Source organism: Metopolophium dirhodum, chromosome 1 (genome assembly GCF_019925205.1).
Source record: "Metopolophium dirhodum isolate CAU chromosome 1, ASM1992520v1, whole genome shotgun sequence".
Lineage (NCBI taxonomy): Eukaryota > Metazoa > Arthropoda > Insecta > Hemiptera > Aphididae > Metopolophium > Metopolophium dirhodum.
The window spans coordinates 25,965,473-25,981,790 of record NC_083560.1 but is presented as its reverse complement, the minus strand read 5'-3'; the positions used below and the strand labels follow the sequence as shown (position 1 = coordinate 25,981,790).

General features: G+C 27.5%; 1 protein-coding gene across 2 annotated transcripts; it reads left to right on the top strand.

Moving 5' to 3' along the window:
- Window positions 1–2,605: 2,605 nt before the first annotated feature.
- On the top strand, window positions 2,606–14,098 carry LOC132936182 (uncharacterized). Of its 2 annotated transcripts, XM_061002874.1 has the most exons (8): window positions 2,606–3,034; window positions 5,466–5,540; window positions 5,673–5,735; window positions 5,965–6,231; window positions 10,777–10,833; window positions 13,099–13,167; window positions 13,237–13,632; window positions 13,700–14,098. In XM_061002874.1, exons 1-8 carry the CDS (start codon window positions 2,937–2,939, stop codon window positions 13,986–13,988), a joined length of 1,314 nt encoding a protein of 437 aa, XP_060858857.1. In that variant the 5' UTR covers window positions 2,606–2,936; the 3' UTR covers window positions 13,989–14,098. The 2 variants fall into 2 exon arrangements, with proteins under 2 accessions (XP_060858857.1, XP_060858858.1); XM_061002875.1 differs by lacking the exon at window positions 10,777–10,833.
- Window positions 14,099–16,318: the final 2,220 nt, after the last annotated feature.

The window sequence follows — 16,318 nt, the reverse complement described above, 5'->3', positions numbered from 1 at the left end:
TTGTATCGTGTATAATGTGTGTGTTTGATGTCCGTACAACTGTAGTTGACTACAGTTTGTTGTACACCTTATTCGGTATTTTAAAAATTGTGATTACTTCGCAAGTTATTTTCCGGTACAAGGCTTAGAAAATACCACGAGTTCTAAATTGTAATTTTTCATTTAAAACCTACCCTGTTTATTTCAATGCTTAAAATATCTTATATCTATATAATTTCATAGAGGGTTCTATATAAGGTTCATCACTTTTATAATATACGAAATATAGATTAATTAATATAGATGTAAAAAATATAGATTTTAAAAACATTATATATATCTCGTTTCACTCAGAATCTAATATTTTTTATTAAATTTAATGACATTTTTTCATAATTAGATTAAAACCATTGGTAAATTATTAGGTAACTACCTACATTTTATGCAAATACAATTATTGAGATTATTTTATATTTATATATTTTATGATTAAAGAGGACTATTCTTATAATGTAGATAATGATTTGGCAACAATAATAATAACTGATGAATTTTGAATTTCAAATTCTAGTTGGCAATTTTGAAGAATACACCCCCCTCCTATGATTTTTTTTTTGAGATCGTCCCTGCCGAGCGGCTAATATTATTATAATATTACATAAGACTTCTGCTGGACCTGGTAGTGGGGCCAAAGTTTGTGCCGGCTGAACGAAACGACAATATAATATATTATAATAATCGGACCAATATTTTTATCGTTTTATCAGCGGTACGTGTTTTTATTATCACCGCGTCGAAATGGGCTCGCATTTAGTTACATCTAAATTCTACCATTAAGGTACCTATTTATAATGTTTACTTATCAATAACTTAAAAAAAATACACTATTATTAAAACATCGATCAAAGTTATTTATTATTTATGTTACTTGCTGCTACAAAACCCTTCATGAGCGAGTCCGACTCGCACTTGGCCGTTTTTTTTTACTTAGCTCACGCCACGACCGCCTCGCAGCCCTCGCTGGATAAATAACTAAAAAAACCCTTTATCCCAATGTTTCTCAGCCATTTTTTACGACTACGACCTAATTATTAGATCCATAAAAATTGTGGACACACATTAAAAAAAATTAATGGATAATTGAAAAAGTACTAATTATAAACCTATAATATTATATGTAAATTGAGAATGAGCTAGGCTAGGCTAGGCTAGGTATATTCACATTTGTTTTTCTTATCTGTGATTTTAATACCATCAAGTCATAACGACATAATGTCATAATAATGGCATATCTATTTTATACATAGGTATTATTACTTTGAACATGTATAATATAAATGAACGATTTTTTTTGGCGACACCACATATCACGTTAATACGCGACACACCGGTTGAGAACCACTTGCAGTGCGATGAGACGAGCGCCGAGCGTATTGAGTGAGTGTAATATTACTATCGTAAATGGTAACATACAAAACTGTGTCCGTAGTTATCGTGTTTTTACATTAAATTCGATGCGTACAGTCTCTTCAACCACATTCCATTTGCGGACCGCCCAACCACCCCACTGGCCTTGTTGTTTCGGGACGAACAAGACATATATGTATATGTGTATATATATATGTATATACATATAAATAGGTACATACACAAATTCCACTACGCCATCCTAACGTCCTGCAGCTGCTCGTCGTCGAAGAAATATTTGGGAAAGGGAGATTTCACCGTTTTTACACTAAACCGTATAGTTATACATATTATTCTTTTGTTGGTTTTGGGAACTGCTCCTCCTCTCCACCCATTACATATATAGTATATAGCTAGAGGCTGGTATTCATACGCCACGTCATTGCAACGATGAAAGAGTGCGGAGGGTGGTTTTTTTCGATATATACAGTAAAATAACAAAATATTAACTATCTAACAACAATAATAATAATAATAATAATTAAATACTACACCTCGACGTCGTATTTTAACGGCAAGTCGGCTAATACGGCACATGAACAAGAACCTAGGTATACAAATTACAAATCAAGGTGTTATTTAAAAAAAAAAAAAACAATTAAATGTATTATACCTATACCTACTACCTATACATCAAGTTTTTCGTTTGGTCAAATACCTTGAAAATGTAATTCTTATATTAAGTTGTTATAATAGCAATTAAAAAATATTAAAGATTCATAAACACGATTTTATAAAAAAATATGTCATAAAATAAACGGAATCGTTTTTCGGGATGGAATGCCGTCCGTCATGACGTGTTGCATCTATGCATCGCCGCCGCCGCCGCTTTCACATCGACGAATAAAATATTATTATTATTATTATTGTTGCTACTTGCTGCAAGGACGAACCTGTCGTAGAAAATATTATAAAATTGTTGACGGTCGGTGGCGAGCGATGAACACGAACCTCCCTGTGGCATCGGCGGTGGCGGTGGTCGTAAAATACGTACCCGGTAACCGGTAACCGGTTTTGACGTGTCATGAACGGACCGGGCGGCGGCGCGGGTGTTCACCGCTCGATTTACTAGACCGGCCTTCGTGGTGGGGTGGTGTGCTCCGAAAACAATCTTACCGCCACCGCTGCAGTGTGTAACGTCCTTGATATAACTAAAAATTAAAAATTACTTGGCATCATTTTCTTGGTTATGTTCTTTACTATATAGTCTACTTTACGTCTTTACCAGACACGTCTTTTGTCACGGAAATACAAATTTATTTAATGTATTAAACCAACAGTCGAGAACACGAGGTTGTTATCGTGAATTGTTACTGATAACAGTGATGACACATTTTAACGAGTCTTAAAAATTTAGCTATCCGATGTCGGGCGATTAACTAATTGACTGGTAAACTAAAATTTAACAGGCTCCTGAGAACGCGAATGACGTGAATGTTTGTGCAACGAAATTTGTTTAGCGAGGAATTAAAACGTCTTTAAGATCTTTTATGCAACCGGGCAGACTTCGTTTCGTAGGTAAACAAGAATCCGATCAGACTGCTTTAAATCGAGTGTCGCTTCTGCCTTCTATATTGTACTCATCCAGGTAAAGAATAATTTATATTTATAATAATTTGTTTATAATTCTAATATCCTATAAAAGTTTATTCTTTATCGCGATGATTGTTCTATGGTCATACCACAGATAAGGTTAGTTTTATAATGCTCTCGTACTAGTCGTAATAGACTAGTGACTACTGACCACAAATTAAGATATTACCTTGATTCGTGCTACTGACTATAGTCGTACTTCGTAGTCTCGACAGTCCGCAATCCGGCATCTGCATTCTGCAGTCAACTTTTTCGCGGCCTGCAGTCTGCTAGGTCCGCACTCCGCGACAAAATTGATCCTTTGCCGCTTGTCACTTTGTCCGAAAGTTGAAGATGACAAAGAACAAGGGTAAGTGATGGTTGTGCATAACGTGACTTCAAGTGTTTCGATAAACACACATAATTGTAAATTTAACATGAGTCTATTCCATCTACAAATCGATCAAAAGGCAACTCTTCAAGCTATGAATAATAATATTAAGTTGCATCTTATCCTATTTTTTTCTTTATTAAATTTAATAAATTAATTTGAGTATGTGTTCCATAATCATTGTTCTCTACAGTCTGTCTAGTATCTATACATACAACTGTTATTTGTTACATACCTACTATATTGTTTCAAAATGTGTTAAGTGCATGTATAAGCTCATTAAATATGTTGAATACATATTCAATTAAAAAAAGAGCAGAATTTAAATTTTAAATAATATCTTATATTGTTCTTTTTACTTTCTTGATTTTTATTCAACTAAGTATGGTAATTGAAATGAAAAGTCTGATTTTTGAAAACTTCAAGAATTTGTGTTAAATAGGAAAATAATAAAAAAGTAACACAGTAATAATGAGTAGGTCTGATATCATTCCCAAGCGGTATAACAATTTGAATCCACAAAAACGTTGGCATGATCAGTCCAGAAATGTCTATTATTTTACTTTTCTCCTAAACTATGATACCTAGAAAGTTGGTTGATAGCTCATTAAATTCACATTTACGGTGGCCTAACTATATCTTAGGATAATTTTTAGAAAAAAAGTAATTCTCTTTGGTGTGTCAACTTTCTTCTAAATTTCATAAAATAATGGAATCAATGTATTTATGTATCAACATCTATATATAATCTATATAAGAAAATTAAATGATAAAATTGTAACCAAAACCATTTAACACATTCCATTTATTAAAGAAGAAAAGTGACAAATTGTTAGAAATTAAACACAAATTCAGAGATTTAAAAGTAAATAAAAAAATGAATATCAATATTTTTACAAAGCTTATTTAGTTTATAAAAATCAATAAAATAAATGCATAGGCCTTCATTATTATTAAATTTCAATAGTTTATCATTAGTTGATTTTCTTTGAGTAAAATATTCATATCACATTAAATGCATTTAAATAATTTTGATTTGGAACATAATTTTTCATAGTTCTAAAAATGTTTTATAATTTAAAGTAATTTTTGACAATGTGCTATTTTTCAATTTATTTTAGATTCCCAATAATAATTCTACTATTATTTTTAATTATTTATTTCTGACCTAAGTTTTGAAGCTGAAGATTTCCTCTACCTCTAAAGTTTATATAGAATTTAATTATAGATAATTTTCTTTATATGGTCCAAAAATAGTAAATTCCAAGTACTACTATGATAGTAGGTAAAACTACTTTTAAAAAATATCTATAAAGAAGGAATATTTACTCAAAATCAATATAGTTATTTGTTATAATTTAATAATCGTAGAGACTTGAAATCTTCTCTAAATACTTATATTATAATTTAAAAAATATTTTAGTCTCTTTTTAAGATTATCAACAGTTAAATTTGTTTTTATATCTATTGATAACATTCTTGTTTCTGGGTTAAAAAAAAAAACCTGAAAATGTAATACAAGGTTTTTTATAAGTATAAATATTTGAGGTTAAAATAAATTGTTCGTCTTCATTGCGCAGAATAAATTTTTTTCTATACAGCAATTGATCATTGAGTTCAAATTTAACAATCCCATTACAGTGACCTACTATGATTAGTTAGGTACATTCAAAACCTACTATTTAACATTAACGAGATCTCAGTTTTTTTGTTTGTCTTTTTTATGTGCCACACAATGAACTTCTTTTAAATTACACATAAGTAAGTAGAACAACAAATTGGAGTCGTAGAATTATTAATTTAAATTTTACTTATAGAGGTTATTTTAATGATACTCAATGCTGATATTTGTTATGTGTTGATAATAAGTAATAAACAATGATCAGGATAAGTGATATGCACTGTATGTATTAGTAGTATTATTTTACGTTATATAATATGGTAATATATTATTGATGAAGTATAATTAGTTGTACATAGGATAAAGAGTAATATTATTTATAGATAGGTTATTTGTATACATATTTACATTATATATATGTATTATGTTTTTTAGTGAAATAAATACTATACAAAATCTTGGTTCTGCTACACATTTAAATCAATCGAATATGAATAGTCCATCTTCCACGTAAGTAAAATTATATCTAAATGTAAATTAGATATAGTTACACTTCGGGTACACATGAGTTTGGAAATTGTCAATGTTTTTTAACAGATTCTATTGTATTAATATAATGATATTAGACATTCGTTTTTCCAGAGTTCAAAATACAGTAAATAATCATAGTGATAGTGTTCAATCAAATGGAGAAGGAAAAATAAAGTAAGTATATTATTGTTATTAATTTGTAAAAAAATTCAAAATTATTATTTTAAAACTAAAATATAAAAATGTTTTATTAAAAGTAATTAGTTTTAAGTTTTGTTATGTTTTATTAAAAATAATGCAAAAAAAATCATTCAATTTAAAAGGTGTGTAATAAGTGTATACATATTTATTATTAAAATTAATAAATTCAATTTAATTAGAATTTTTTTTTGTTAAACTTTAGAAAAGTAATTGCACCATCCACGAATATATCAACTGAAGAAATGACAGTTACTCCAGATATGCCACTTTCAACTTCTTATGCTGCGAGTTCTTTAATAAATCAGAGAGAAGACATGGACATTTATGTAGACAGTGAGCCAACTGGATCATTACTAGTTGAATCAGAAACTGAACCATTACTAGTTGAACCAGAAACTGGAATCCAATTTTTATTCTCAAGTGATGAAACAGTTGACTTGACTACTAAAGAAGACTATACACCAAAAAAGTTTGTTGATATTATGGATTAGTAGACTAGAGTTTATAGTCAAACACAGTGCCGCAACTACAATTTTTGGGCCCCAGGGCGACAGAGATTTAGTGCCCCATTTTTTAGCATGTCAGACACTTGTTAATGGTTTCATTTTCTGACCCTTTTTCATCTAGTAATTTAAATTTACATCAATATGTATATTAAAGCATATTTTAAAATTCACAAATTCACAAAGCACATCAAATATCAATATATAAGAATTCAAAATTTTAGAATGATAACCCAATTAAATTACAAAAACATAGAGGTCAACCAAAGTTGTTATGCAATGTACATCCTCCAAACCAATCAACAAAATAAACAAAATAACAACAACACTTAATAAGTGAATTTTTTTATAATTTTTAAAATTTAAAGTTTAAACAATTACTAACAAAAAAAACAAATAGGAAACAATGTATACTAAAACTTCATTCTTCTGGCTTTTAAGTTTGAAAACTGTGATATAATATTGTCTAATGATAATTCAGCCGTGCGATGTTGTTCTATGTTTAGCACTGCTATGTTTGACAAGCGCGTTTGTCCCATTGAATTTCTTAAATAATTTTTTATTAGTTTTAAGTTTGAAAATGACCTTTCTGCGGTCGCAACTGTAACTGGAAGAGTCAAAAAAAGAATACAAGCTGCTAAAACTTCTGAATAGCTAGTTGAAAAATCATGTTGTACAATAAATATTGCCAAATCACGGATGGACTTTAAATTGTTGTTAACAATAATTTCTTTTAGAGATAGAATTTGACTTACTAGCTCTGAACCAACATCTGATTTATACAATAGTACAAAATCATAACAACTTTTTATAATTTTTGACTCTTTTGATTTGATTATTGATTCTGGCTTTAAAAACTCAAACACATCACAAACTTCTTTTAAACTTTCAAACCTCACCCTAAGCTGATTCAACACAGTGTCAATAAGTGGTAAGAAAATTTTAATTTTAAAATTACTTTCTGTTATATTTAATCTGCGATCACCATCAACTTCGTCAAAATATTTTGTTGCTAGTCGTTGTCTGGTTTGAACTACGTCTAAAGGTACACCCCACTTTTTGCACATTTCTTTAGCATATTTTACAATATTAGTGTAGTCATCACGTAGATTTTGAATTGAAGAAAAAGAATCATTTAATCGATTTCGTGCTACTTGTAAATCTATATCATGTTGCTGTAATGTTTTTGACGTTCCGTGTAATGATTGTAAAACTCTCTCCCATAAACCAAGCATTAAAACAAACTCAAAAGACTCCATTTTTTTTTTCAAAGAAACAGCTATGCATCGCTCTTCTGCTTTTTTGCTTGTTAAGCTGTAGAACGTCAAGGATTTAAGAACATCCACATATCTTTCTTTTAAGGCAGACACTGATTCATGTCTCGCTTCCCAACGCGTCGGACATACCTTTTTTAAGACTTTTTGTCTTATTCTGTGGGCAAATTCTGTATTAAATGCTAAGTTACTCCATCGTGGAGCACTAGAGCTAAAAAAATTGTAAATCGATTGTATGGTTCTAAAGAAATTGCTTGCAACATGGGTTGATTTAGCAGTATCACAAATAACTAAGTTAAGATTATGAGCACAACAATGAACATATGGGGCATTTGAGACAGTTGATGAAATTCTTTGTTGAACTCCTGACCAAGCACCACTCATAACAGAGGCCTCGTCATAACCTTGACCACGACAATTTTGAATATCTAGGTTGTATGATTCTAACACTTCATATATGAGATTTTCATGATCTATGGCGCCATGTTTTTTCAACTCAAAAAAACCTAAAAATGATTACTTAATTTCAATTGACTTTTGGTCATAATTTACAACAACATACCTAAGTGTAACACTTAGCTGGTCAATTTTGGTGATATCTTGAGTTGAATCTACTATTAAAGAATAAAACTTGGACGTTTTTACTTCATTTATAATTATTTTGCAAACTTCCGTTGATAACAATTGGATAATTTCATTCTGAATTTGCCAGCTTAAGTATTTGATTTTATATTTTTCATCGTTTAAGAGTTTGCTTAAGATTGGATCAAAATCAGCTAGTAATTTAACTGTTCTCATAAAATTTCCTTCTGACAAATGTTGTTTTGTACTTCCTTCATTGCCCCGAAGGGCAGTGTTTCCAGCCGTTAAAAACAAAATTATTTTTATTAGTCGAGTTAAAACATTTTTCCAAAATAATGCCTCTTTATTAATCTGAGTTTCTAGCTGACTATCAATTGTTTTGTTTTGTGACCATATGTTTCTAAACTCAACAGCTTGAATATGTTGTTTTGAAATTTCATGAACACTTATTTTTTCACCTATATGATGCCAATCATTTATTCCCACAATCCAATTGTTTTTAAATTTTTCAAGTCTGCTTGCAAACAGCCAACAAGTTTCACAGTACACACAATCCAATACTATTGAATAACAGAGCCATAACCTTGGAATGCGAACACCAGACCTAACTGTTTTAAAATAAAACTCAGATGAAAACTTTCGTGGATATCCACTACCATCTGGAGAAGTTGGAAATTCAATTTTGGTGGGTCTGCATGGGCCATATAAAACAATACTTCTTTTTAAATCAGCATGAATTATATTTTTTTCATCAAAATGACCTCGATCTGTAGGAAAATCTTTGGTTAAATCCAACCCTAAAGAAACAAAAGTATAAATCAATTTAATAGACTTACATAATATTGTCATTTTCTTTATTAAAACTAATTTAATTTATAGTTCTAACCTGATTTTTCAAAAAAACTCCAGTTAACACCATTGTCATCATTCATCATATGTATGCTCACACCACCATTATCAATCATATCACTTACACTCTCATTATTTTCAACAGTAAGTTGTAAATCTGTAAATATTTAATACATTTGCACATTACATTCGTACATTTAACAATTAAAATATGAAATATAGGTTCCTACTTACCCGATTTTTCTAACGTTTGCATATTTATATCACCATCATCATTTTTTGTCAAAACTTCCAAACATAAATGTTTACTACTTCCAGAAACAACGTTCTTAGAGTAATCATTGTTTTCAACAAGTTTTACATCATCAATACTTGCTACATATTTAAAACCAATCAATTAAAAAATATTCAATTATCAAATATAAAGTTGGTACTTAATAAGATATTAGAATTTTAATTTTTTTCTTCAAATGACAATATTAATAATATTTATAAATATATTATTCATAAATAATAGTTATAACCAAGGTGGATATATATATCCACCTTGGTTATAACATATAAATGTAAGTATAGTAAAAATAAATAAATATTAATGTGTCATGTAACTATGTAAGGTATTTCAAACAAAATACCTACACAAAATAATGAACAATAACAGTTGCTAAGTATTTAATAATACATTTCTATCCAAGACTAATCTCATAACTAACTTCTTAATAGGTACTTAAAATTAACATAATTGAATTTAAAGATATGTATAAACTCAAAAATTCTAGATCATTTAACATTGAATAGGACATTAGGACCTAAACCATAATTATCATATTTAAATTAAAATGAGGTAGGTATACCTACTTATTGAAAAATTATGTATATTGATTACATTATTCATTTTAGGTAAGTATTTGATTTTTTTCATAATGGTCTACTGCTTCATTGCATTGGTAACAACTAACAACTATCTATTTAGTGAAGTATGAAAAACTTACCATTACTATTTATATTTATTTTGTTAATAAATACATTCATTGATCCTTTAATTTTTTTGAGTTCAAGTTCTTTTTTTTCTTTTATTTTTCGTTTCTTACAACCACTGAGTTGTTTGGGTTTGGTTGACATATTGAAAATTCACGTTTAATATTTAAATTAAGGATAATCCAAACAAGTTACAACAAATGCGCATTTACAAACAAAAAACTTTGGTCTTGAAGAACCTTTTATGATCACACGTATCAGTTATCACTTCACACTTTCAAAGTTTCAAAATAAGAAAATATGAACACTGACCGACAGGCGCTGGATGCATATTAGTTGTTTGTTACAATAATATTATAAATTAGATAAGATAAAGATTATTTTTAGCTTTAAAACTGCGCGCTATCAGCCCCTACCACACAGAGTGCTGAGTGACACACCATAATAATATTGTCTTTGGTCGTTATCGTTTTATCCATTATAAAAATACATTTGTTTTGTCATGATTTTATTGTGTACACATAAAACAAGTTATACACTCGCACAAGCCACCTCACGAATTTTCATACCCATCGTTGTATTTCTTATTTCATAATATTAGTTATCGCTAAAATAACGATATTAATTACGATAATTTTAGGTACTAATTAGTAATAAGTGCCTATAAATAAATTTCAAAATATTATCGTTAGTCATGATTTGTGAGGTTTGAATCAGTGCCCCCAAGTTTATTTTGTAGGCCCTTGTAGACAGGGCATCGCCCTGTTCGCCCCCCCGGTAATTGCGGCCCTGGTCAAACATAAATGTTAAAATATAATATTGTTACAGAAAACAAATCATAAGACAAAAGAAAACTCCTAAGCCCAAAAAGGATGTGGCTTCTAAGTAATGCATAGTTATTTTCTTTCATATATTGTGTATACTGTAAAACATCCTTTATCTCTTATTTAGAAAAATGTAGGTGATAATTAGGCCACCTTATTATGTAACCCTAGCTATGTTCCTGACTAGTACCTACAGATACATTTAATTTAAAAAAAAATATTACATTTTCAACATTTCTTGATTTTGAAGAATTTTGCCAACATTTTAATTTTAATTGTTTATAAAATACTTGTCCTTATTTATTTTTGATATTTATTAATTGGTATATTATGTGTAACTTAATATAATATTTCAAATTTTTTCACCAAGCAAAATAATTTTAACCGACATTTTTTGAAGAAAAAAAATTTAATTGAAAATGTCATAATTTTATATATTATAGCTCAAATATCTTAATCAAAAATGTAAATTATAATGTATTCAAAATGCTATTATAAACATTTGGTGAACATAATTTATTTATATTCGTTCAAAAATGAACTTCCATAGATACTTGAAATTTTCACCAAATGTTTATTTTATCTTTTCTGTACATGAAAATAGTTTGACTTGTTTTAAGCTTTTTATATATAATGTTTTTGTCGAGTCAAAACGTTTGAAAATTTAACACAATGTTTTTCACAAGCTGTTATACTAGTATTTGAGAAATATTCAAGATTCAAAGGCACAATTTTATTTATAATCATCTAATGTTTAAAATTTGACCAAATTCATCAAAAATTTACAAATTATTTTGAAATTATAAATTTATAAAATGTATAATTTTCATAGCTAAGGATTAAAAATATATAACAAGGATTCCTACAAATATTTTATACTGTAATAAAAGTCTAAAAAATTTGTATAAACAGTTATTTTTTATAGATATTTTAATTACAAATTTGTCTTGAAATTAGATATTTAAATGAAAAATAACAATTTCAGTAATTTTTTTTGTAATTTAAAAATATTGACCCTGGGTATTTGAAACTTTTAAAATATATTATTATATTTTATATGGGTACAATGACATTTTAAAATTAAATTTTTTCTTCAAAAAAGTATTCAATCTACTAATGCCTAATAGTAAATTAAATCACTATAATAGCAATAATACCATTTAAAATATTTAGTAACATTATAGGTTTCGCTTAGAAACATTTTTCATATATATTGAACTCAAATGTAATACATTCATTAGCATCTTCTTTAGACACCTAATTTACAGCAGAGCATACTTGCCCACTTCTTTTTTTTTTAAATACTGGCAAATTTAAACTTTGACCTTTACATACCACCCAAATCTAAATTGTTATCATGTTGACATTTTAATGAACTGAAAAAATTAGTTTAAACTTAATATAAACTTATATTTGAAAAGATAGTACATCTTAATATTAGATATTAATATTAACCCACCGATGGTATCGCTATGCAAAGTCCCATCATTGGTATTGAGTGAGCGCTCACCTCGTTGTTTTTTCATCATTATTTGTTATATAATGAACATAAAATATTGAAACCAACAACAAATTATTTATAGTTGAATCTTTTTCAAAAAATGTTCTTACAATTTTCCTTGATTATAAATTGTTAACCACTAAAATTTTTATACATAATTATATAATAATATAATCATTATCATTCATCTTGGCCCTAGTGGTCTGGAATATTTTGCTGATTATTATACAGTACGCATTTGAACGTTGTGTGCTTCTTAAAAATAGGTCTGAGTTTACGAAAAAGTATTTGGCAACACTCAATTTATGGGTATTAACAAAATTGCATGTCGATATCTAATCAAGAATTATTCATAAAATAATTATATTTTCAAAAGTATATTTAAACATGTGTCGATTGAAGGTATAAATAGTATCAGATGAATCAAGTAATAAATAAATAAATGGCTCTCAAAATACTAACGAGGTGAGCGCTGCGACCACTGACGGGTTAAATGCACATTGTACTGTTGTCTTTACATTAATAGTGAACTGCAACGATAACAATAAATAACTACACTAAATAATATTGGGTTTTAAATTGTTATTATACACAGCTTAAAAAAGAATAAGATCAATCTTTTTTAGAAAATGTATTATATATGCAAACCAAAAAACAATATGAGCATTTCCCCTAAAATTGACAAAATATGCATTTCAAATTTTTAAACTCACTATTGTATAGCTCGGGTTTCTAGTTTGGTTTGCTATAAACCGAGAGTCTATAGAATGATATGCAATTCCTACAACTTCTGATCTCTAGTAATGAGAAAATTGTATTTTAAAGGTCGGACACGTCATTAACAAATCCAAGGCCCAAGAGAGCATGTGTTATTGACAAAGCTGAGAGAGAAAAGTACATTTTGATTTAAAGGATTCAATTGAACATAATTATAGTAATTATTAAGTATATTTTTTTTTTCAGATCTGGTTTGTGTAAGTTAGGAAAATACATAGAGGGCCGAGATGGCAGTTGGAAGGTTATTCTAACTAATACTTCACTACCAATGTTTCAATGTCCAATTTGTGATACGTTTCTCGATAGTCCAGAGTCACGCATAACACATGAAGTTGAAATGCATTCTTTGCTGTTTGAGTCTATACAAAAACATGTGGATATTGTTTCTAACCCAGGAAATACAGCTTGTACTCAACAGTTATCCATTTTTAATTATTTGAAACTTTGCATAACATCAGAATATAAAACAATAGTAGTCCATGAATTGGCCAAAAACACACATTTGTTGAAAGCATTAAATGCTATAAGACTTGAGACTATAGAACACAAGACTAATGACTTCTTTAAGTGCAATTATTGCCCGTAAGTATAAAACATCAATAAATTTCAACTAATTCTTTTTAACAGTAAATATTTTTGTATATTTTAGATATGAAACTAATCTTATTTTTGCTTTATGGGCTCACATGAACTCCAAACATCTATATCTAAAATGTGATTCTGAAAAAAAGTCATTTTTTTATTGCTTTTTGTGCAATCGCACATTAACTAAACGTGCAAAACCGCTCAAACATTTAGACGCTTGTATAAAAAAACTAACTAAATTACCAATTACCAATAACTCACCTGAACGATTTATATGTGTACATTGCGATGAAAGTTTTGATTCATTGATAGAACTTGAAAAACATACTTGGGGACATGCAGAAAAGTATTAGTTGGGTTATAAACATTCATATTACTTAAACATATAATATATAATTTACATACATTATATATATATGTAAATATTTTATAACTGGCATTTGTGTAGATTTTTTATTGTTTTTACAAGTTATAGTGTTGACCTATCAGATGTTATAAATATTTTCTAAACTATTGTTAATATCATTAGGTTGTTTAAAAGTAATTGGTTTGAAATTGTAATTTAATTTCAAAGTAAATTTAATTCAAAACTATACTATTTATCAATTTTAATTTAATATAAGTATATTTTTGGGCTTAGAATAATTTTAGTTATAAATGATTTTTAATTTCTTTTGTTTTAAGATTGTATTTCATTTTGTAATATTATTATTACTACTTTTTCTTTGTATACAAGAAAAAAGTAGTAATAATAATATTACAAAATGAAATACAATCTTAAAACAAAAGAAATTAAAAATCATTTATAACTAAAATTATTCTAAGCCCAAAAATATAAATTGTATTGATTAAAATCAGTTATTATCTTATAAGCTGTTGAATGCAGATAAAATTATCACTTTCATTCTAAAAATTTAAAAAAATATTAATTTTGGTACATCATACTTTGTAATATTAATTAATTTATTAATTTATAGTATGTAGTGATATTCAGTTATTTCTAACATGAGGGTGTTTTCTAATTTATTTTGAAAAACTATTTGTTTACTTTTATATTACAGTTAAAATATTTTTTATGCTGTTATTAACTATCATAATTTAGTTTTATTATGTTTGCTGAAACAGAACTGATTATAATATGTCAAAATGATGACTGGGGCATTTTTATCTTGTATTATTTCTTTATTTATTATATTATTGATATGTTATTTGTTTTATATACACAAATTATTACAACATGCATAATGCATAAAAATAACTATGATTAATACTATAATATTTAAGAAGTTAACTGATTAACATTAAACATAAACATGTTGATAAAAAAAAAAATGTATGATTTAATTTGTTTTGAATTGTAAATTAATTTTGTAAGCTTATTTGCAAAAAAAACATTAGTTTTCAGAGACTTCAATATTTGTCTTTTGCTGAGTCTTAGTTACATCCAGATGTAATTTATTCTCTAGCAATATTTAAAAAATATTGGGGTCTGCTGGACCGTTGATCAATAATTGTATTTAAAATTTTTTTCATGGATGGACTAGCAAACTAACATATTTTGATACATATAATAAGTACTTAGTTTTATTATTTTTATTTTTTAAATCTATATGTATTGTTTGACAAGTTGTGTGAATGTATAAATATCTAATAATTTTATATTTTTTATTATTAAATATGTGGGAAAAATTAATCTAATTAGTAAAAAATAGTTTGAATAATTTCAATTTGCATACTCAACTAAAGTAATGAAAATTCAATAAGAATAGAAATCTTACTTGTTGAATGAACATGAACCAGTAATGAAGTGCATTTTTTTAATATTGGTCTTTAATTTATTAATCATAACTGAGCACACTTGTCACAGGGTATTTTTTTATTTTATAATTAGCTTAATAGGTATAAGTAATATGAATGACTAAATGAACCTGTGTTTTATAAATATAGTTAATATAATTAATTTTGGTATAGTTCAAATTAATTGTTTTGTTATTTATTTTACCCTACTCCACGTTAAAAATTAAAAAAAAAAAAAAATTGGGAATTATTTTCTAAGTTTGATATAAACATGTTATGTTTTATCTAGATTCGCTCATCAAATACATAGTGAAGGCTCAATATTGTTATTTAATTTGCTCTGACATTTCACTCTACCAAAATTAAAACTGTCGCGTGTTGTGTGATATTGGCTTGATATTTCAGCTAATTGTACACTTATAAGTAATAGAATTGATTATATAAATAATGGTAATAGTATTAATATTTGACAGTGTTCCGGAAAATACACAAGTGAAAAACTAAACCCTAAAATAAATATATTTAATAATTTTTATTATTGGTGACGGATTTATTACATGAACATAGTTATTAAAATTGTCATCAAATAGGGAATTTAAAAATAAAACACTTAAATTATATACTTATACTAATATAATTAACACTTTAATAGTTCTAGATAAATAAATATTATTCATATTATATACTTAATTATAAATTACCAATACTTATTTAATACTTAAAAAAATAAAATGACATTATAATTGTAAATTGTCCTAAATTCAAATGTACAACAAAATTGTAATCGATTGTAAAATCAAATGTAACAAAATTGTAATTCAATTGGAAAATTAACTGTTAAACATAAAATATGATTGTAAAGATTTCTGCCTAAACAAGTCAGAAA

Bases quoted from the DNA above. Each gene is read 5' to 3' on its own strand.
- LOC132936182 (XM_061002874.1), top strand. From the start codon at position 2,937: ATGCAACCGGGCAGACTTCGTTTCGTAGGTAAACAAGAATCCGATCAG. The intron at 5,736-5,964 runs GTAAGTATATTA...GTTAAACTTTAG, and splicing joins AATGGAGAAGGAAAAATAAA to AAAAGTAATTGCACCATCCA. The intron at 13,168-13,236 runs GTACATTTTGAT...TTTTTTTTTCAG, and splicing joins GACAAAGCTGAGAGAGAAAA to ATCTGGTTTGTGTAAGTTAG.